Source organism: Zalophus californianus, chromosome 4, assembly GCF_009762305.2.
Source record: "Zalophus californianus isolate mZalCal1 chromosome 4, mZalCal1.pri.v2, whole genome shotgun sequence".
In the NCBI taxonomy this organism is placed as follows: domain Eukaryota; kingdom Metazoa; phylum Chordata; class Mammalia; order Carnivora; family Otariidae; genus Zalophus; species Zalophus californianus.
Genome location: NC_045598.1, coordinates 81258526 through 81280450, shown reverse-complemented (window position 1 = coordinate 81280450; position 21925 = coordinate 81258526). Strand labels below are relative to the sequence as shown.

The following is a 21925-nucleotide window of genomic DNA, read 5'->3' as shown; positions in this document are numbered from 1 at the left end:
TAACGTGAAATTAGGAACTCAACAGTATTTCATCAGAGCTTTTCTTTTTATTTTGAGAGAGAAAATGAGGATGGTGAAAGGAATATAGCTGATAGAATTTTCCTAATACTTTAGGTTTTTTCCTACCAACAGCATTCAAATGCCTCTTGTCCAAAAAATAAAATAAAATAAAGCCTAACACAATTTCTTAAATTCCAAAATGGGGGATTCATTATACTTACTGGAGTTTAACAGGCACCTTCCCATTTGGTAAAATGGGAGAAAAGTGGTATAGACAATAAAAATCATACCTAAGAGGGATGTCTCCTTGGCAAATGCTGCAGCAATAGCTGGGTCCAATGCAGGCTGTCCATCCCCAGATGGAAGATCAGGTCGAGTATAATCCCTACTTTTATCATTGTTGTATTTTACATTCAAATTCACAAGTTTGGAAAAATCAATCCTTAGGGTACAGCAAGCATTATAAATATTCTGACCATCTAGGGCCTGTAAAAGTGAATAAAGTGTATCAGCAGTCTTAAGGAATGAAAAGAACAGGACTTCGACAATAAAACCCAACAATGAAGACCTGCACATAAAAGACACCAGGAAAGGGATCAAGTATCATACATCATTGTTATCCCAACTGTACATGTATTCATTTCCACAAATACTATCTTCTTTAAATAGAAAAGTGCTACTTAAATCTAAAATACAACCAGTGAAACATATGCTAATGCTTTCAATTTAAAAAAAAATCTGCAAATAATTCAATTTAAAAAAAATAAACAAGGATTACAAATATAGTCAGTCCTGCCAAAGTCATACCATAACAGTCTGCATACTTTAATTTTATTATATATACACATTTTTTGCTGGATGGCAGTACTTTGATGTCACATTTTATGAAGTGCTTCAAGCCAAATAAGTATCACTATAATGCATAATAGCAATTCCCATGAACTGGGGCGAATACTATTATTTCCTTAACTTGAGGTGCTCAACCTGAATCAAAATAGACTGTTGAATTAGAAAATGCAATGTCATCCCAGGAAAGGTCGGGAACAGAAGAGTGCAAGCTCTAGAGTTGAAAGCCTACACTGAATTAGGTCATCTTGAACAAGTTACTTAACCTCTGAATCTCAGGATCTTTCTTAATCTGGAAAACAGATAATAATGGCTGCCAGGATCCTCACAAGGTTACCTTGAGGATTAAATAAAAGATCACATATGTCAAAGTACAATGTGAATTATAAAAGACATATGCTGCTGTTACAATTATTATGGGTTTTTTTTTTCCTGGTCCTACATAATCATCATGTCTACTCCAGCTGGATATAAGCCTAGAACAAACTAAAGAACAAGGGAATATATTGTTAATTTTTCATTAGAAGAATAACATTTACTGTATAAAATGGTTTAGAAATGAAAAATGTTTAGCTCTATAAACCACTGTGAAAATGAAATAACAGTTCTTCTGATAATACATCAATAGATTAAGCCTGATGTTTATATAGACCAAGATCCATTAGGCATGTAAATCTAGTATTATTTTGATAAGAGACCAACACTTTTTTGCATGACCTTTTTAGAAATTGGACTGAAATATATATGAACCTTAGGACAAATTCAAGAGATTGTTGAATTTTTCCCTCCAACCCTCACTAATACCTCCACTGTTAATCTTTTTCTGAGCTGTTATTCTCTTATAAAGCATAATGCTAGGGGGCAAAATTTTCAAATTAACTGAAAATAACTGCCAAAAATTTTAACTAGTATATAAAAAGAATTTCATTGGCTCTATCACTCAAACTGCGTTTACATAGCAGTGGTTCCCAGAGCTTTCAAAAACAAACAGAAACAGAGCACTGAGCTGCCACCCCCAAAGATTATGATTTCTTAGTTCAGGATACCTAAGAATCCCATTTTTTTTTTTTTTAAACAAGCAATCTACATGACAAGAACCTAGGTGGGCTCTGGACCATACTTTGAAGAACACTATAAATTCTCTTCAGCAAAACCTAAAGGTACACCTTGCCAGCTAACTGAATTCCCAGTGCTTAAGACACATTTTTCATCTCCCATTCATATGGAGCAACTGTCACTAGAAGAGGAGAGGTAGGCTTGAGATTCTCTTTCTAAACTTGTATTCTTTTGCCTATAAGGTTATATAACCTCCACTGTTTAAACAAGCATAAAAATGTAGCAACTCTACTAAAGTTTAGAACTAACTCATTCCATAATATACTGAGATATATAAGGATGACTGCAAAATGGGAAGAGATCTGTAACACAGCAGATGCTGGGAGAGTTGTGACATGGGATGAAAGTTCTAATACCTACAATGTGCCATACACTGTGCTATGTTCTAGGAATTCAGCAGAAAACAAAGAACACAAGGTATCCACTCTTTACATGACTTAGAGTAAAACTGAAAATACAGACATCTAACAATAATTATAAATTTGATGTGTGGTAGTGAGAACTAAGAAAAGGAGGGGATATAATGTAGTTGGAAGTTCATGGAAGACCTCTCTGAGACTTGCAAACCTGAAAGAAAATAGGAAGAGTTGGACATAAAAAGACAAAGAGAAAGCAGTAGAAGCAAATGCAGCATCAAGCTGTAAGCCTGAGAAATCAGAGAAAAATACAGCATATGCAAGCTATTTTAAAAAGTCCAATATAGTAAAAGGCAAGACAAGCTGAGGTCTGATTAAGAGTTTTGTAAGCCATGTTAAGGACTGAGGACTTTATACTAAGGACAAAAGTCAGTCACTAAAGGGCACTGACAATGGAAGTTACAGGACTTTAAGTTGAGATCATTCTTTGTACTCTGTGGAAAAACAGGTGTAGGGGAAGAAGTCAAAGTGGTGACCTGAGTCAGAAGGCCACTGAAGATTTAAGAGATGATGGCTTAGATCAGTGCTTTATTCAAGCTGTGATTCATGGACTAGCAGCCCAAACTCATCTGCATGAAGATAAGGAGTCTATGTCAGAATCTTTATCAATATCACACTAAACACATTATAGCTAGAAGTATGCTGACTTGTATTTTGGCAAAAGCTCCTGGTAACATCAGAGACCAGCACTTTGAGTAACACCTGGCTTAGCCTAGGGTGGTGGCAAGAGAGGTGGGAGACAAAAGGATAGATTTGACAGAAATTTAGGATGAGAATCAGTAAGATTTGGTGATAGGCTGAAAGTAAAAGGAATAAAAGCCATGTTTTCTGGCTTGTTATTGATGTCAAATTTGGTACCCTGAGCTTTACTATCACAGTAAACACCACAGATGAGGCAGGGTTTTTTCTGGGGGGGGGAGGGGGGTTAAGTTACAGGAGTTGAATTGAACACACTAAGTCTGAAGGTGCCTGATGGTCCACTAAGTTCCTAGTCTGGATTTCTTAGAAAAGATCTGATGCTAGAGAGTGTGGGCATGTGGGCACTGTCAGAGTCACAAAGGTATAATACAGATGTGGGAACAGGTAGTCCCCCATGCAGAAAGGGGAGGGATATGATAAGACATAGAGAGGCAGAATATATCTAAGCGAGAAGTGTTAGACACCAGGAGAAGAGATGAGTTTAAGAAAGAGAATGGCTCACAGTGTCAAATGTTAGCTAAGAGGATAGGGATGATAAGGGCTGAATAATGCGGTTGAGATTTAGCACTGTAGCGATCGCTGGTGACACTGCGAAAAACAATTTGTGTAAAGGGGGATTGGAACCAAATTGCGGTAGGTAGAAAAATAAAAAGGAGGTAAGTATAAACAGCAAACAAAGAGAGCTTATTTAGTAAATCTGCCTATAATGAAAAGGGAAAAGAAGAGGTGAACAGATGGAGAGTTACGTGGAATTCAGGGTAAATTCACATACAATGAAAGAGATTTAAGGATGTTTGAAACACTGGTGAGAAGTAGCCAACAGAGAGAAAAATATAAGAGAAAGAGGGGATGACAATGCAAAGTCTCTTGGAGGGCAGAAGAGGATAGAATCTGGTGTTACGGTCTTAGAAATATCTATGCTTTTTATTAGAAGAGAAAGATAGTTGTGGTATAAGCAGATTTTGTGAGAAAAGCTGACTGAGTTTCCATCTGATAGTTTCTATTTTTCCTGAGAAGCAGGAGGCAAGGTCGTAAGGGGGAGTAAGGAGGGACTTGGTGGAATGAGAATTTTCTGGTATAGTCATTGTGAAAAATGGGACATCATGATGATTAGAGAAATATGGTAAGGTTTTTCAAGTAAAGGGCCTAGTCTAGTTGTAGTTGATGATGATGAGTTTCAACCGGTACCAAGTGCTAGATTATATGATATTCTCTAGGTATACTAAACAGTCCAGATACAGGCATGAAGAAAGATTACCACAGTCATCAAAACTATATGTTTTAACAAGGTGTCAGGGTTACAAGATAATGGGGCAAGCAAGTTTGGGAAATAAATATTTTTCCTTCTCATTATAATAGTGAAATGAAGTTGAGTTCAGATACCAGAATAGTTAATTAGTAATTAATATTAAATAATTACCTACTCTCCTGGAATTACAATTAATTGTACATCTTTGTAGAAAAGAACTGAGTGAGTGTATATGACGTTAACAAATACCCGATGCTTATTATCTGTACACGGAAGATTGGCTAAATGAAAACTTCAAATACCTGATAACATTATTAAAGCATAATCTTTTAGATTACTATAGATTACTTCAGATAAAATACACATATAAACTACTTTCCCCATTGAATTATAGCCCAAATGCAGTGTAATTCCAAATCAAATTCCATTTCATTGGTCTTTTACCAAATACTCATCCCTCTGCATCAGAAGGGATGACAAAAAATATTCCACATTAAGAAAAACACGCACTATAAATATGTTGTGAAGGTACAAAAAAAAAAAAATGCCATAAAGATCATGGCTTCTAGGTTGTCTGCTACTGATCAAACCTCATACCACATGGATTTTGGCTACTCTTTAAATACAAGGTATCTCCAAAGTTGGAGGGCTGGGCACATAAAGAGAAATTATTTTTGGAAAAAAGAATTCCAAGTGTTAATGTATGCCTGAAAAGGAAAATATAATTAAGATTAGGTCCTGTAACTTAAGAACCAGTGAGTAACAACATACTGGAGAAAAACAGGCTGAAAATATGTCTACCTCACATATAGTGTGTATTACGATAAGTAATTTTAGCCTCCCCTTGTAACACAGGAAAAATTCCTGTTCTGTTTACAACATAAAATATCAGAAAAAAATGATATAATACTTGCTAAACCATTTCAATTATGCCAACATTAACGGTGCAGACTTTGTGCTACCTGAAGCTATTTTTGCTTCCCAAATGAGATTGAGGATAGAAACACAATGAAACAATCAAAAATGGTCTGGGTTCCATACAATCTATCTTAATCTAGAGAAAGCACTGAAGTACTACACTGTAATTAGTTTGAAAGTAAGAGTAAAAGAGAGAAAAAGAGGTAAGACAGAAGGTAAAGGAAGATAAGACAGTTGATGTAATGGTTTAATAATGAATATTTAATGGTTTAACAACAGAATAATAATCACAATGAGATAATATGACACAAGAAGTTAAAGAGCTAGAGCAAAGGTGGATTTAAATACAATACATGAACAGAGGATTAAGGCATTTAGAAGTAAAAATACGGTATGCAGTTTTCAAGGGTAGCCATGATGTGGGAACAGATTTTACTTCTTTTAATAAATAGTTTCTTACCCTCCATATATAACAATAAAAAAATATAAAGGATGTAAATAATAAATAGACTAGAAACCTATTCAAAAAAGCTGGCTTTAAAAACAAATCTTTAAAAAGAATATTAAATATACTGTAGTCTTAAATAAACTAAGAACCTATCATAACATCTGAGCCACATGTGTGATGATATACTTTAGCCAAACTGTCTTGATAGCTTAATTAATTACTCTGAAACTCCCACTGAAAAACTTTTAAGATCTTTACTGGTGTGCATGCTCTACCCTCAAGAGCTTAAAACTTCGGACCTACGTCAAACAAAAATGCAAAATAACAGAAGTCTATATTATAGATAACTACACATACAACTATCCTTAAAAAGAAACACTCATCACGAATTTAAGCTTTCCTAATAGTATCTAAATGACACCAATTTGTGCCATCTATACTGCCAAGTTATGTCAGTATTAATAACATTAGCTACATATATGCGTGTATGTCTATCTGCCCCTGAAAAATATCACTATCTCAAAAAAAAAAAAAGCTCCAGACTTACTAGTTTTGCTTGTTGAGCATTTACTGGATCACCATACTGGAGAAGAGCTTGAAACTGGTTATTTTTTGTAAATGTGATTATCTTCAATACAGCACCAAACTTAGAAAATATCTGTTAAAACATTAAAATCAAAGTATTATTTATCTGCTGTATCATTATTTCTCCAGTTTATGGGTAAACATGAAAATTAAGTTAAACTTACTTGGTGAAGAACATCAAGTGTTACAGGGTAGTACATATTGTCAATAATTATTCTAAGCACTGGACTCTGGGCTGGAGTCACCGCACTCTCACTAACTGTGGTGCCACTAAGAGGAGTATTTGCTGTCTGGACAGCTGTCACAGCTTGAAGAACTGCTTGAGCACGCTGAAAATTGAAAGATAAACACTTTAAAACACACTCAGTATTTTCACTTCTACTCTGCTGCATGTTACACTATTAGCTCATTTCTTTTCTAGGACACATACAGATGAAACAAAATTTAAGTCACTCAATAGCCAGGTTTTATCTGTTTATAATTCAAGTATTCTACTAGTATTTACTTCAAAACAATTATCTAGGGTTTGGGACCTATACTGAACAAGCAAAGATAGGCAAAGTAATTTATTTTCAGAAGAACAAAATATAAGGACGCCTGGGTGGCTCAGTTGGTTAAGCGTCTGCCTTCGGCTCAGGTCATATGATCCCAGGGTCCTGGGATTGAGTCCCACATCGGGCTCCCTGCTCAGCGAGAGTGTGCTTCTCCCTCCCTGCCTCGGCTCCCCCTGCTTTGTGCTGACAAATAAATAAATAAAATCTTAAAAAAAAAAAAAAGAAAATACAGTTTGGCAGATTCACATAATCAGAAACTTTTAGAGACCAATAAAACTTCAATCTAACATTATTCACTCCATGAGAAAGGCACATGGTAAACCTCAGCAAGATTACTAGATTACCCAAAAAAAAAACTCCCATAAAGCTTATGTCTAATACAATCTTAAAGGAGGAATACTCAGGATACATATTAAGTTCTTTTTCATTACTAGCATAAATTCTAAGATACTGCTAATTAAACCAGGAGAGATCCACTACTATTGAGACACAATTTCTGAGTTTTTTTTGGAAAAAAAAAAAAAAAAACAGAATAGAATATTACTACTGTGACAGGTTCATTGATAAGGAAATAATTTTTCTACCTATCTGGAGTCAAAAAACCTATATAAAGGCAAATAACTATTAAGTAACAATGACAAATACTGTTACATTGCTTTAGAGTTTGAAAAAGCTATGCTGGCAGATGAATAGGAATATTAACTGAACACCATCATAAATGAAAAGGAAGGAGAACATAAAAGAATTAGGCCAACACTTATGAGAATAAACAAAAATAGTGCTCCCTCTAGCAGCACATTTGCTATGGCGATAATCATTTTGCAATACAGAAGTGTATCAAATCAACACATTATATACCTTAAATTACACAATATATCGAATATATCTCAATAAATCTGTAAACAAAAAAGAAATAGTTCACTGAAATGTCACATAACCAGGAGATCACAGAGTTTGGAATTCAAAGAGACCATATGCCCATCTGGTTAAACCTCATTATTTAAATGCTCATGAAATAATATGACCTACAAATTTATATATTGGCTAAGTGACTCAAAGTATTTTAAGTAGGTTACTGCAATATTACTTCCTTCATTAGTAAAGCATGCCCTTGGATATATTTGTTATTACAAGCAAAGAAATAGCACAAATTAGGAAAACACTAACATCTCCGCTTTCAAATAATGGAATGTCTTTTTAAAGGAATCACATGATCATATATATACTATCCAAATGGTACAAACGGTAAAGTTTCCTCTGCAACCCTATCACCCTACCTGCTTTCCCCTACCCATTCCTCACCAATATTATTGTGGGTATCCCCTCCGGAGATACCATCTACACATATGAGCATATATGTATCTAGTCTATATAAGCACACAGGTATATGTCTACTCCATACCTTCTTCCCCAATATTATTCACTTCTCTCCACCTTCTCTTTTTAGCTTAATAATTAGGTTCTCCATTATCATTAACAATAACTTTCTACATTTTTTTAATTGAGGAAAACAGAGTTGGCTTGCCAACCTAGGTTTTAATTAAACTTAGAGAACCATTACATACACATATAAATGGACACAAATCAGAAGTGTATAAGCTCAATAAAACATCACAAATTAGACAGATCTATGAAATGACTAGATAAAAAATAGAACATTATCAAAACTCTAATTGCATCACATAGTATGTATTCTACTTTGGTCTGGCATTTTTTGTTTTGTTTTGGCTTCTTTCAATAAATATTACTTTTATGATGTGCATCCATGTTTTACAGGTACCAGCAGCTTGGTCATTCTTTTGTATTCTAACAAATTCCAATGAATGAATATGCCACAACATATTCTACTGCTGCGGAACATTTGGATCATTTCCAGCTTTGGACTAATGCATTAGTGTTCCATGAGCTTTCTCATACATATCTTTTGATGCACATATAATGTTTTTTCAGGTATGTAACTAGGAATAGATTTACTACGTCAAAGAATATGTATATGCTCAGCTTCACTACATATTTCAAGTTTTTAAACATGATTCTATGAATTTACATTCCCATACGTATATATGAAAGTTCTAGCTTCTCTACCTTGTTACCAACACTTGGCATCACTTATCTCATCAATTTGATGGTACATGGTACTATTTCACTATGATTTTAATTTGTGTTGAGGTTTCTTAGTGCAAACCTAATCCACTCTTTGTGGATCAAAAGATAACTTTCTGGAGGGAACTAAGATGAGACATGAAGATGTGCAGCAACTGGCCATGTGAAGTGTGGGTTGGAAAAGTAGTACAAGGGCAGGCAGGCCGGCCATAATAATCCAGGCAAAAGTAGCTTCACAGAAACACAGTGGCCCCAAAAGATTGGAAAGAAGAGAAAGCATGCCAGGTTTACAATTACTTTTGGGTAGAAGCATAGGCAAATATATAGTCAATAAAACAGAAATAGTAGCCACCTCTTCTGAGGGCCTTTATTGTGAACATGAAAAGGATCTGCTGCAGGGCAGTAACTTAAGTCAGATTTGTTTGACGGGAAGGGGAGAGGAGGAAAGAGGAGGGAGAGGTACTAGGGAGAAAGAATTCAAGAGGGGAAAGTAAAAAATAGATCAGTAAGAGCTATTATAACAATATAGCCAAGAAGTGATTGTGTGTGTATGAGCTATTCAAGTAACAAGAAAGATGATGAAAACTAGGCAGATATTATAAGAGTAAATTGAAAAGAGTTGGTAATCTGATGAAGATCATGGAAGAATTCATGGTTGACTCATATTCATTTGCCTCTCCTATTATGAATGCCCATGAAAATGCCTATAAATGAGGTGATGGGGATGAAAGTACACTCTTATGATGAGCACTGAGTAATGTATAAAATTGCTGAATCACTACACTGTACACCTGAAACTAGTATAACACCATGTTAACTGTAATGGAATTAAAATTAAAAACTTAATAAAGAGGAGCCTGGGTGGCTCAGTCGTTAAGCGTCTGCCTTCGGCTCAGGTCATGATCCCAGGGTCCTGGGATCAAGCCCAGCATTGGGCTCCCTGCTCTGCAGGAGGCCTGCTTCTCCCACTCCTGCTCCCCCCCGCTTGTGTTCCTGCTCTCGCTATCTCTCTGTGTCAAATAAATAAATAAAATCTTTAAAAAAATTAATAAAAAATGCCCAAAAACGAATACAAAATGGAATAAACCCAAATACTGAATAAGAGAGAATGTCATTAGCTGAGAATACTTTCATCAAATTTCTGGAATACAGAAAATGAACAGAAACAAATGACACAGAAGACATAGCAAACAGGGTTTGCACTGACAGCCACATGAATCAGAGAAACTGGGAGAGTCACAGAGGGCAGAGGGGGGATATAAAAGGGTTAATGGAAAGTCTGCCTAATGAACAGTTAAACTCCTCTTCCTCCTCTCCCGCATCATCTCCTCTCCTTAACCTTTAAAAAACAAAAACAACAAAATGCTCCCTTCAAAGAAACAGGAATTCTAAAGGGAGTTTTATTGGCCCAGACCTTCTTGGTATTTGGGGGATCCCAGCTTAGTATCCAAACTCATTACTTAATCTAGAGGAAAGCATACCAGTCCAACAAGTAAAACCTAATTCTGAAATATGAAAAGACTACTGGGGGAGGAGGGACAGACAGATGGATACAAAACAAACGTTAACAGCTAACACTGAAGGAAATGAAATAATTTATATATAGTGAAGGATTTTTTTAAATACTGTTAATTACGGGCACCTGGGTGGTTCAGTGGGTTAAGCGTCTGCCTTCACCTCAGGTCATGATCTCGGGAGTCCTGGGATCAAGCCCCTATTGGGCTCCCCCCGCATGCTTTCTCCCTCTAATAAATAAAATCTTTAAAAGAAAGGTATGGTTTTAAAAATTAATAAATAAAATAAAGTACTATTAATTAGTATACTGAAAGAACTGTGAAATCATAAAACACAACCAATTTTAACAAAAAAAAATGACCAGAAAAGATTAAAGGGTTTCTGAAAACTAAAAATATGGCTGCAAAACAATGTTTTTTTTCAACAGAAGCAACTTTGCATTGATTGTTCCCTGTATCTGGAATAACCCAAACCAGAATAAGTGCATTTATTTCCTAACCTTATTTAAGATTACAAAGATGCCTTATTTTTATCCTTTTCATGTTTCTTGCATTGGAAGCTTTTAAAATGGGAATGCCTTCATGAATTACTTTACTAAAAATACTAATATATAAAACAAAATTGAAATATAAATACCATTTTAAATTCTAAGTAAAATGAATACAGAGTATTTTCTTTTGGTATATTTCCAATGATAAATTTTTAGAAGTACAGTTTGTGGTTCAAAATTAATGAAAATTATTACCAAATTAAAACAAAAAAATCCAGAATATTTCGCCTTCAAAAAAAAGTTTTAAATGCTTATTTATAAACTATCAAAATGATCTTGAAAGGTCACTTTTTATGATGGTTAAAATCTATGAGGAATTATTAGTCCATTACATTTTCAGTAAGACAAAGAATCCGATATAGTTTAGATTTTACTGAAACAGAAAAGATATAATTAGCTAAAAACTGTATTAAAAGAGCTAAAGTTTTTAGACCATTCCTGCAATGCTATGTATTTAGGCATAAACCCATTCTTATATTTTTTAGAAATATATTAATTTTAAATAATATCTTCTATATCATATTTTTAAAAAATAAATCCATATATTCATATATCCTCAATTCTTACATTCCCCAAGTAAAACCACTCATACATCTTCAATAAAATTATTTCCAGGAGAAACCTAAGACCTATAAAAAGTCAAATAACTAAAGGCATTAAAAATCATACCTTACAAGTCTAAGCAGCAGAGTTCTACAGTTTATGCTAACAGTGAGCCCTATCTCATAAACAAGTTTCTACACAAAAATCTGAACTTGCAACGTGGAAATGAACATTTTGACCAGAACCTTAATGCTCTGAAAAAATATTATTTAATTCAAGTACCAATTTAAAACATGAAAATAGACTGCACATACTTTTTGTAAATTAACATATTTAATATTTAGGGACATATCGCAAGAAAATATCTTAAAAATAACAAGATAATGCCCATAGTTACATCTGTTAATAAGTTTGAGCTTAATATGTCCATTTTGTTTATGTACCCACACATACTCACTTGGTTTAACGTATTATCTGTTTTTAGTTCTTTGTGATTGGAGTACTGGATATAAATTGGTTGGTTACGGAGATGAGGTGTCACAGCAGAATAGTAATTAACCATAGTAATAGCTGCTTCCTCTGTTGCTAGTTCCAAAAATGCCTGAAAATTTAAATAGCAAAAATTGGAATACTATGAATTATATTCAAGTAAACTTCAATATCTGTGTAATCTATTCAGCTAATGAGAAAAATCAGTCTCTAGAGTACAACCTTTCCAGTTACATTTAGACACTAAAATAAGTCATCCTTACTTATCCTTATTTTCCATACACCACAAATGTAGTCCAACAAAAGCTAGAGAGAATAAAATCTAAACATTTTTCAATATCAGAATTTTACCATTCCGATACTAGAGAACATAAGAGATCTCAAAGTCATTTTTAAAGCAGTATAACTCAAAAGAGACAAGAAAAAGAATTAAAAATTATCAGATTAGTGACATTAATTATATTTATAGTTCATTAATGTCACTAAATTCTTCTAAATGGTATCATTAGAAATTTTAAAACAAAATCTTATTTTAATATGCCTTGGTCTTTCTGCCACAGGTACATTTATCCAATGAAGAATACCTAGGATTAGTGACTATTTTCTTCTAATGCTATCAAATAAATATTTCCATTGGATAAGCTTAAAGGATAAGATGCTACTAGTGCCCCCACTGTTTTCTGATATTACAAAGAGTAGAGCCACAATAAAAGAAAGCCTCCATTTGTATTTTTGTATTTTCCACAATCCAAAATCTAACAATCCAATCTATAACAATCCAAAAGTGAATTCAAAAGGCAAAATTGAAAACTACAGTGATTTATTCATTTTGGCTCCTTAGCATTAGTTTCTCAAACAGCATTACCAGGAAAAGTCAGAGTAAGATTTCTGTTATGTTCTTTTAGAAAAGTTAGGACCTACTATAGTCTATCCTTTTATTAGAAGTTAGCTAATTCATGCATGCTGGGTAGTTTGGGGCTTAACATTTTATAGGTCCTGAAAGAAGCATACCTGATTTTTCCCTTTCAGCATAAGGATGTTGGTCACCTTACCAAAAGGTAAGCCTAAAGCAATAACTTCAGTTTCTGTCACTTCACCAGGTAATTTTCGAATATGAAGTACACGAGAAGGAGCACCATCCATTTTATCTTCTCCTTTAAATTTTTTGCTATCATTACCATTGGCTGAAAGACATTAAAAAAGTCTTTATTATTTTTCCTCATTTGTGTAAAAAAAAATAACACAAAACAAAGTTTAAAAAAGAACTTAAAAACATAGCTGAGTACACCTGAATAATTCCTAAAAATTCAAAAGCCGGGCTTCCAAAGGAATAGAGAAAATCATATTTACCAATTACTATTAAATAAAATTACATTACCAATTAAGATAACTATTAGATAAATGTTTCTGAACAGTATATGTAAAGAGTAACAAACGATAAGCAAAAACACATTAAAATACAACTTCATAAAGAAATTGTGCTAAAGAACACAATTATCTTACAATTTAATCATTTTATTACCGACTAACAGAAATACAAAAAATGTGAAACTTTTGACTTGGCAAAAATTAAGGAGATTGTAATTTTACCTGGGAAATTATATATGGTTCAATTTGGAAAATATCACACTCAAAAGTGGGAGCAAAGAAGGCAATTTTGTAAAAGTAATTATGCAGTCAATCCACATTATGGCTTACTTACAATGAGCCTCTCCTAATTTATTCATACCACCACTTAATCTACCTATTTTGTCACAATCAACATCTATATACTATAAAACACTCATAGACTTGATTAACTTAATCTGTTACTGACCTTTAAACTGATATACTTCAATCAACAAATTAGTTACCTGCCTTGATTCCAAAGTCACACCAAAACTAAAAGTCCTACTAAAGACACAATAAAATAGGTGATGTTTTATGTAAAATTGTTTGAAGAACTTGCAATCTACCCACTATTCCGTATCAGTGGTTCCAAATGGTCTAAGGACTAAAGGATATTTCTGAAACTAAACTAAAACGAAGAATACTTAATAAGCTGAGAAATATATATGTATACTCCACTTGTATGTAAGCTTTCAGTAAGTACTTCATGGTACTCCCCAAATCAACACTATCCATAAACATTGTGTGTGTGTGTGTTGTATGTGTGTATATATTCAACAATAGCTATAAAATTCTAATATCAATTTGATCTCTAAGTGTCTTTAAAATTCATTCACACATCGATTAAGAGTTAGTGAGTATTGGAGCACCTGGGTGGCTCAGTCAGTTAAGCATCCGACTCTTGATTTTGGCTCAGGTCATGATCTCAGGATGGTGAGATGCTGCCCCGTGTCAGGCTCTGCAATGGGCATGGAGCCTGCTTAAGATCCTCTCTCTCCCTCTCCATCTGCCCTTCCCAACCACTGGAATGTGCAGCCCTCTTTAAAAATAAATAAATAATAATAAAAGAAAAGTTACTGAGTATCAAGAACGTGTTTGGCACTGTTTGAGGCTCTGGGGGTACAGCAGTGAACAAGATTATCAGTAAGATCCCCAATGCTCTCTTACAGTCTATTGGGAGAGGTGACCAGTACACTACACTATAGGAGGATCTCAAAAACAAGTATCACATTATATACAACTGCTAACAAAAGATCTGTACTTTTCTCCCAAAGACCATGTAACATCAAAACTTACATTCTCTTCATATTCTGATACTCCCTCATTTGGTGAATAGTTTTAGAAGGGGTGGCTACTAAATATTCATATTTCAGTGCTAAATATTATGGAAGTATTCATTTTATATGAGAATGTAAGAACATGAAATGAGGAAATAAGGACTTTTTTAGTCATATGATTAAGCATACTTTCAAACATAAAAACACTCCATCCCTGGAAAAGAAAAAGGACACAAGAAAATGTATAGCCCTTAGCTTATGAAACACATAGGCCATTTATTAGCCTAACAGAGAAGTAAGGAAGACTGAGTCTCTCTGGGTTATAGATCTGTGATTCTTCAGAAGACAAAGTACAATAATTTGGACTTCTTTCCATGATCTTTTCCCTTCCACTCCCCAGGTAAACCCACAAACTTTTGATTTGTGAATGTAAAACCAGTAATAATTAAAATGATTCCGAAGAACTAAGGCAACAACAATGCAGTAATGCTTTTATTTATGCATACAGGTTGTATATAAATGGCAGAAATCTTTAATCACATCATTTTCCATATGTTATTCAGCCTTCTTAAAGCCTTTTGCTTAAGATATTCTTCTCAAATTCAAAACAAATATGTAAAAAAAAAAAATGTAAAAACTATTTCTACCTGAAAACTTCTCTTCCAAACTCAAAAGTGGTTTTTCTACCTCAATTCTATAGTGAACATCTTCACCTTTGATCAGTTTTTTTTTTCCTTGACTGACCTTTGCTCTTTACTGGTCATTACCTGCAGTTTTCACATAAACAGTCTCATTAATTTGTAATTTGTTAAATCCATTCATGGTCAAAATACTGTGAGCCCTCTCATCCTTACCAAATCTCTCTGTTCTCCTAACACCCTTAACAATTCATTTCTAGTTTTCTTACTTCCCTGATTCATCTAAAGCTGCTTTGAACCCTCTGCTTATGTACTCATTCCAAATAATAGTTGGAGTTCCTCAAGCTGTTTTGGCCCCAAAGTCCTATCTTTACTTGCTGATGTGAACACTCCAGCACTTGGGTCTCAAAAACCACCTTATTTAATTTGTAAATCTATTATTTTAGTCCCACTCATTCACCAATATTATAATTCTATACTTCCAACTGTGTATCATCCTGAAGTACATTTCAAAACTTTATACTTCTACTTGTTTATACAGCAGAAACTAACAAAATATAAGTACATGTTCAATCTCTTAAGTCTTTCACACTCAAGCATTTATAAAAAACACTGGTAGCATCCTTTATCAAATGTGAAACTGAGAAGAAAAGCAGTTTCAATTCCAAGCAGTTTTAAGTTAGACTTCAGGGCAAAGCATAATGTTATAGAAGCTGTTGGCTTAAAAAATAAAAAATAAAAAGAATCTGAGTTATGAAAAATCAATGTCTGTACACTTTTACTTTCCTATCTGGGAAAACAGAAATTTCAAAAAAGAGTTAACCAGAAATGCAGGTATATACAGAAACATACTTCTGTTATTCTGCTAGCTGTTTAGTCAAGATCGACAGCCACCACACAAAAAAATCTTAGGTTTATCATAAAAACTGGCTGTAACTGTATTTTTAAGAAGCTGCACAGCCTACTTGCCAAAAGTACCTTACACATGAGCTAGAAAAAATAGAAGTCTAGACTAAACTATAAGTCTCATGTGCTGGAATATTCTCAAAGCATTATAACAAAACCAAATGACATATAAAAATGTCTTCATGTAGAAGTTAAAATGAATATCCCAGAGTTCTGAGTAACATATATCAGAATCTATGGAATGATTTTAGTTCTTTCACATAAAACAAAATGTCACACTTTCAGCAATAATAAATCCTATTATGGAATAACAATTAGCAGCACTGGCAGAAATATATATACCTAACTTAAAGTAATATTCCATATCCACAGCTATGAAGAAATGACTCAAAAAATTTTAATTGTCAAGGCTACTTCCCACTGACAAATAGTTACAAACTCTTTTCAATAAAATCCAATCACAATACTAGTTGGAGCTAGTTGTTTTTTTTTTTGAAATGTTTCACTTTTATTTCTGAAGGAACTACCGTATTACAAATTAATCTCAATGCACTGACTTAGTACATACTTACCTGAGACTGAGGTTCTAATGACATTAACTTTCACACTTCTAAAATTATTTTTTCTTTGACACAAAAAACAAGGTATATGTTTAGAAAGAAACCCTGGACAGATAAGGGAAAGGCCATTGAGATATATGCTTTTAGAAACCAAATTCTAGGGGCGCCTGGGTGGCTCAGTCGTTAAGCGTCTGCCTTCAGCTCAGGTCATGGTCCCAGGGTCCTGGGATTGAGCCCCGCATCGGGCTCCCTGCTCAGCAGGAAGCCTGCTTCTCCCTCTCCCACTCCCCCTGCTTGTGTTCCCTATCTCGCTGTGTACTCTCTCTGTCAAATAAATAAAATCTTTAAAAATAAAAAAAAAGAAACCAAATTCTACAATAAAGTGAATTTGAGGAAACATTGTGGATAAAGCTGGAATTAATGAAATCCTGTTCTGTATCTGATAACCATAAAAGTTTCTTTATAACATGGTCTGTAAAAGTACCTTTTCAGACACCTGGATGACAATGGCATATTTGTCCAGGCAAGTAAAATCACTAGTTCTTAAAGTTCTCTTTTTTTTCCTATTTCCTCTTATATACAACATATTCAAATTGGACACTGTGAGAACATAAACAGACTCTCATCATTAAGAGAGAAAAAAATCTTAAAACTCAGTGTTTCCAAAATTTTGTCTGGTCCCAAGAATTCAGCTAATTGGGATCAAACCATTCTGAACACCTACGAAGTCAACAGGAGATCAAAGAAAAGAACAGCAGCAACTCTCTGAACAGAAAAGCGACCACTTTCTGGAAGGCAGGACATGCAGAGAAGTGAATTCCAGGTGATATACAGGAAGATAGACCGCGGCAGGGGGAGCCTCCGTCAGCTGGCTACCAGCAAGTGATAGAACCGCAGAGCACAAAATTGGAACTTTTAGAAGTTGGCTCCGCTGAGAGACATCTCTCCAGTGGCTAAGCAGAAGGTGGAACCCTCACTGGGACAGTGTGGTCTCAGGACCCTCGGGGTCACAAAAAGACCGGGGGTGCCTGAGTGCAGGGCAGAGCTCCCAGGTATCGGAGCGGGGAAGCTGGCTGCACAAATGGAGCCTAGGAACGGGTTCTCAGCTTGGGGCTACCATAAACCGGGATCCGCAGCACAGTCGGGCCACTGATCTTCCAGCAGGGACCCAACAAGCGGCAGATCCGGGGACACTCCCCTTCCTACCCTGGGAGGAGAGGCGCGGGAGCGCACCGCAGGGACCTGCTGGGTTTGGAGACTCCTAACAGGGCCGTGTGCCAGAGATAGAAATGCTTGGTCACTGGCCTGGTGAGCATGAGTGTGGCCAGAGACCGGGGAGACGGCAGTGATTGACTGCTTTTCTCTGGGGGCGCACTGAAGAGTGGGGCCCCGAGTTCTCGGCTCCGCCAGGGCAGAGATTGGGAGGCTGCCATTTTCACTCTTGTCCTCCAAAGCTGTACGGAAAGCTTGCAGGGAACAAAAGTGCCCAAGAGCAAATCCGAGCAGATTACTTAGCCCAGCCCCAGCAAGGGCGGGGCAATTCCGCCTCTGGCAAAGACATTGAGAAGCACTGCAACAGGCCCCTCCCCCAGAAGATCAGCAAGAACAGCCAGCCAAGACCAAGTTTACCGATCAATGAGAAGGGCACAACACCAGCACTAGGGGAATACAGCACATAGAATTCATGGTTTTTTTCCCACTGATTCTTTAGGCTTTCAAAAGTTAATTTTTTTTGAATTTTTCTTTTTGCCCTTTCTGAACCAATATCAGTCCCTTTTTTAAAAATCTTTTTTGTTTTTCATTTTTAGAGTCATATTCTAACGCTTCATAGTAGTTACCCTTATTTTTGATATACATATAAGTTGTTCTCTCTTTAAAATTTTGGGATACGTTTTCTTATAACAGACCAAAATATACCCTAAATCTCTAGTGTATAACTTTGTTCCAGTCTCCTGCCTGATCACATTCTCTCCCTTTTTTTTTAAATCCTCTTTCTTTTTTCAACTGATTTATCTTATCAATTCCTTTTATAAAATCTTTTATAATTTTCATCTTTAGAGTCATATTCCATCCCTTCATTGTATTTACCCTTATTTTTGTACATATATTTTTCTTTCTTTAAAATTTTGGGAGGCACTTTCTTCTAACTGACCAAAACACGCCCAAAATCTAGTGTGTGGCACTGATCTATTCACCAGCCTGATCATATTTTTTTTAACTTTTTTTCTTTTCTTTTTTCTTTCTTTCCCTTTCTTTTCCCCCGGTTTCAAGTCTCTTGTTTCTTTAGTGCATATTTTTCTGGGGTCGTTGTCACCCTGTTAGCCATTCTCCTCTGGACAAAATAACAAGACAGAAAAAATCACCTCAGAAACACACACACACACACACACACACACACACAAAACCAAGAGGCAGGACCAAATGCCAGGGACCTAATCAATACGGACATTAGTACGATGTCGGAACTAGAGTTCAGAATGACGATTTTAAAGATACTAGCTGGGCTTGAAAAAAGCACGGAAGACATTAGAGAAACCTTTCTGGAGAAATAAAAGAACTAAAATCTAACCAAGTCGAAAGCAAAAAGGCTATGAATGAGGTGCAATCAAAAATGGAGGCTCTAACTGCTAGGATACATGAGGCAGAAGAGAGAATTAGTGACATAGAAGACCAAATGATGGAAAATAAAGAAGCTGAGAAAAAGAGAGATAAGCACCTACTGGATCATGAGGACAGAATTCGAGAGATTTGTAGGTCTCTAACCTACAATGGCAGACACATTAGATTGGCAACAGACCTATCCACAGAGACCTGGCAGGCCAGAAAGGACTGGCATGATATCTTCAAAGCACTAAACGAGAAAAACAGGCAGCCAAGAATACTATATCCAGCTAGGCTGTCATTGAAAATAGAAAGGGAGATAAAAAGCTTCCAGGACAAACAAAAACTAAAGGAATTTGCAAACATCAAACCAGCCCTACAAGAAATATTGAAAGGGGTCCTCTAAGCAAAGACAGGACCTAAAAGTAACATAGACCAGAAAGGAACACAGACAATACACAGTAACAGTCACCTTACAGGCAATACAATGGCACTAAATTTCATATCTTTCAATAGTTTCCCTGAATGTAAATGGGCTAAATGCCCCAATCCAAAGACACAGGCTATCAGACTGGATTAAAAAACAAGACCCATCGATATGCTGTCTGCAAGAGACTCATTTTAGACCCAAAGACATACCCAGATTGAAAGTGAGGGGGTGGAAAACCATTTACCACATTAATGGATACCAAAAGAAAGCTGGGGTGGCAATCCTTATATCAGACAAATTAGACTCTTGATCTCGGGGTCATGAGTTCAAGTCCCACATTGCGCAGAGAGCTTACTTAAAAAAAAAAAAAAAAGCTTATTCTCTAAGACTGAGTGCTATTTCATGGTATGCAATGGAATACAATGCCAAAACTGCAATCTGTTTATCCATTCAGCTGTTGATGGACATCTGGATTGTTTTGGGCTTTGGGTATTACAAAAAAAGCTACATGAACATTCACCTTAAGTTTTTTAGCTTTATTTTTAATGAACATATGCCTTCCTTTTTCATGCATAAATAACTAAGAGACAAACAGCTGCATCATTTCATAGATGTTTAAGTTTTTAAGAAACTGCGAGATTATTTGCCCAAGTAGTTCTACAAGTTTACATTCCCACCAACGGTATATGAGAGTTTTGGTTCAACCACATCCTTTCCAACACTTAGTATGGTCAATCTTTTAAATTTTAGCCAATAGGGGGGTAATGTTATCTCACTTTAGTTTTAATCTATATTTCTCTAATGATTAATACTTTTGAGTATCTTTTTCATGTTCTTACTTGCCATATGTTTTTGCTGAACTATCAAGTACTTTTGCCAATTTATTACATTGGGTTGTCTCTTGCCTTGTTAAGTTTTAGAGTTTATACAGTCCAAATTTATATATGTTCTGGATCAAAGTTCTTTATCAACTATATGCTTTACAAAGACGCTCAGATATTCTATGGCTTTTTTCATTCTACTATCAATGTGTTTTGAAAAACTTGAAGTTTTTCAAAAGAACAAAGTCCCACTTGTTCTTTTACATATTATGTTTTTGGGGTCCTAATCCAAGGTCACAAAGATTTTCTACTCTGTCTTCTTCTAGAAGTTTTATAATTTTAGACTTTATTTACATCATGTATGGTTCACTCAGAGCTAACTCTTAACTATGGTATGAGATACAGATCCAAGTTGTTTTTTTTTTAAACATATGGATACCTTAGTCAAAAACCAGCTGTCCATAATTATGTAGGTTTATTTCTGCATTCTATTCTGTTCTACTAATCTATCTGTCTTTATGCCAATATGACACTGTTTTGATTACTCAGCTTTACAACAACTTTCGGAAACAAGGAATCAGTCCTCCAACTTTCTCTCTATTCACATTTAACTATACTTCCTTGTATCTTTTTTTTCTTTCTGAAGATTACATGCAAACTTAATAGAATCTACGTTAGAGTTAATATTCTATCATTTCATATAAATAATAACCCTACAACTGTAAAATTCTATTTATTTTCACTTAGTGCTAACTGTTGTCACAGAAACATCTACATACATAAACGACATAATACAAAGGTTTTGTTTTGTTTTCTAATGTACATAAACAGTCTTTCAAAGAGATTTAAAGGATTAAAAGGGAGCCTTTTTAATTTACACACACATTTACCATTCCTGGTACTCCTGGTTACTTCCTGCAAATCCAAGTTTTTATGTAGTGTCATTCTATTCAATCTAAAGTTAGCTTTTTTTTTTCCCTTTTAGTGAAGTGAAGGTGTTGGTCTCCTGTGAGATGGCTTTTTCCTTGCTGTAAGATTTACTCTTTACCATCAGTTTTCAATATTTTGACTATTATGTGCCTAAGCGTGTTTCTTTTTATTTATCCAACTTGGTATTTTTCTTAAAATTTTAGAAGTTTTCAGCCATTATTGCTTCAATTACATATACCTGGCCCCATTCTCTTTACTTCCTCTCTGGAACTCCAATTATACATGTATTAGACAGCTTACCTGTCCCTATATTTTCGTCTTTCTGGGAAACTTAATAATGTC

At 35.0% G+C, this 21925-nt stretch overlaps 1 protein-coding gene across 4 annotated transcripts in view; it reads right to left on the bottom strand.

Annotated features, from left to right (window-relative positions):
- Positions 1–21925, bottom strand: part of PTBP2 (polypyrimidine tract binding protein 2) — an 84442-nt gene that overhangs the window by 27864 nt on the left and 34653 nt on the right. For all 4 annotated transcript variants that reach the window (XM_027598559.2, XM_027598570.2, XM_027598578.2 and 1 more), the window contains exons 4-8: positions 13043–13215; positions 12000–12143; positions 6442–6606; positions 6240–6350; positions 291–486 (exon numbers count right to left, since the gene is read on the bottom strand). In XM_027598559.2, coding sequence (XP_027454360.1) covers positions 291–486; positions 6240–6350; positions 6442–6606; positions 12000–12143; positions 13043–13215 — 789 coding nt within the window. The remainder of the gene's footprint in view (positions 1–290; positions 487–6239; positions 6351–6441; positions 6607–11999; positions 12144–13042; positions 13216–21925) is intronic.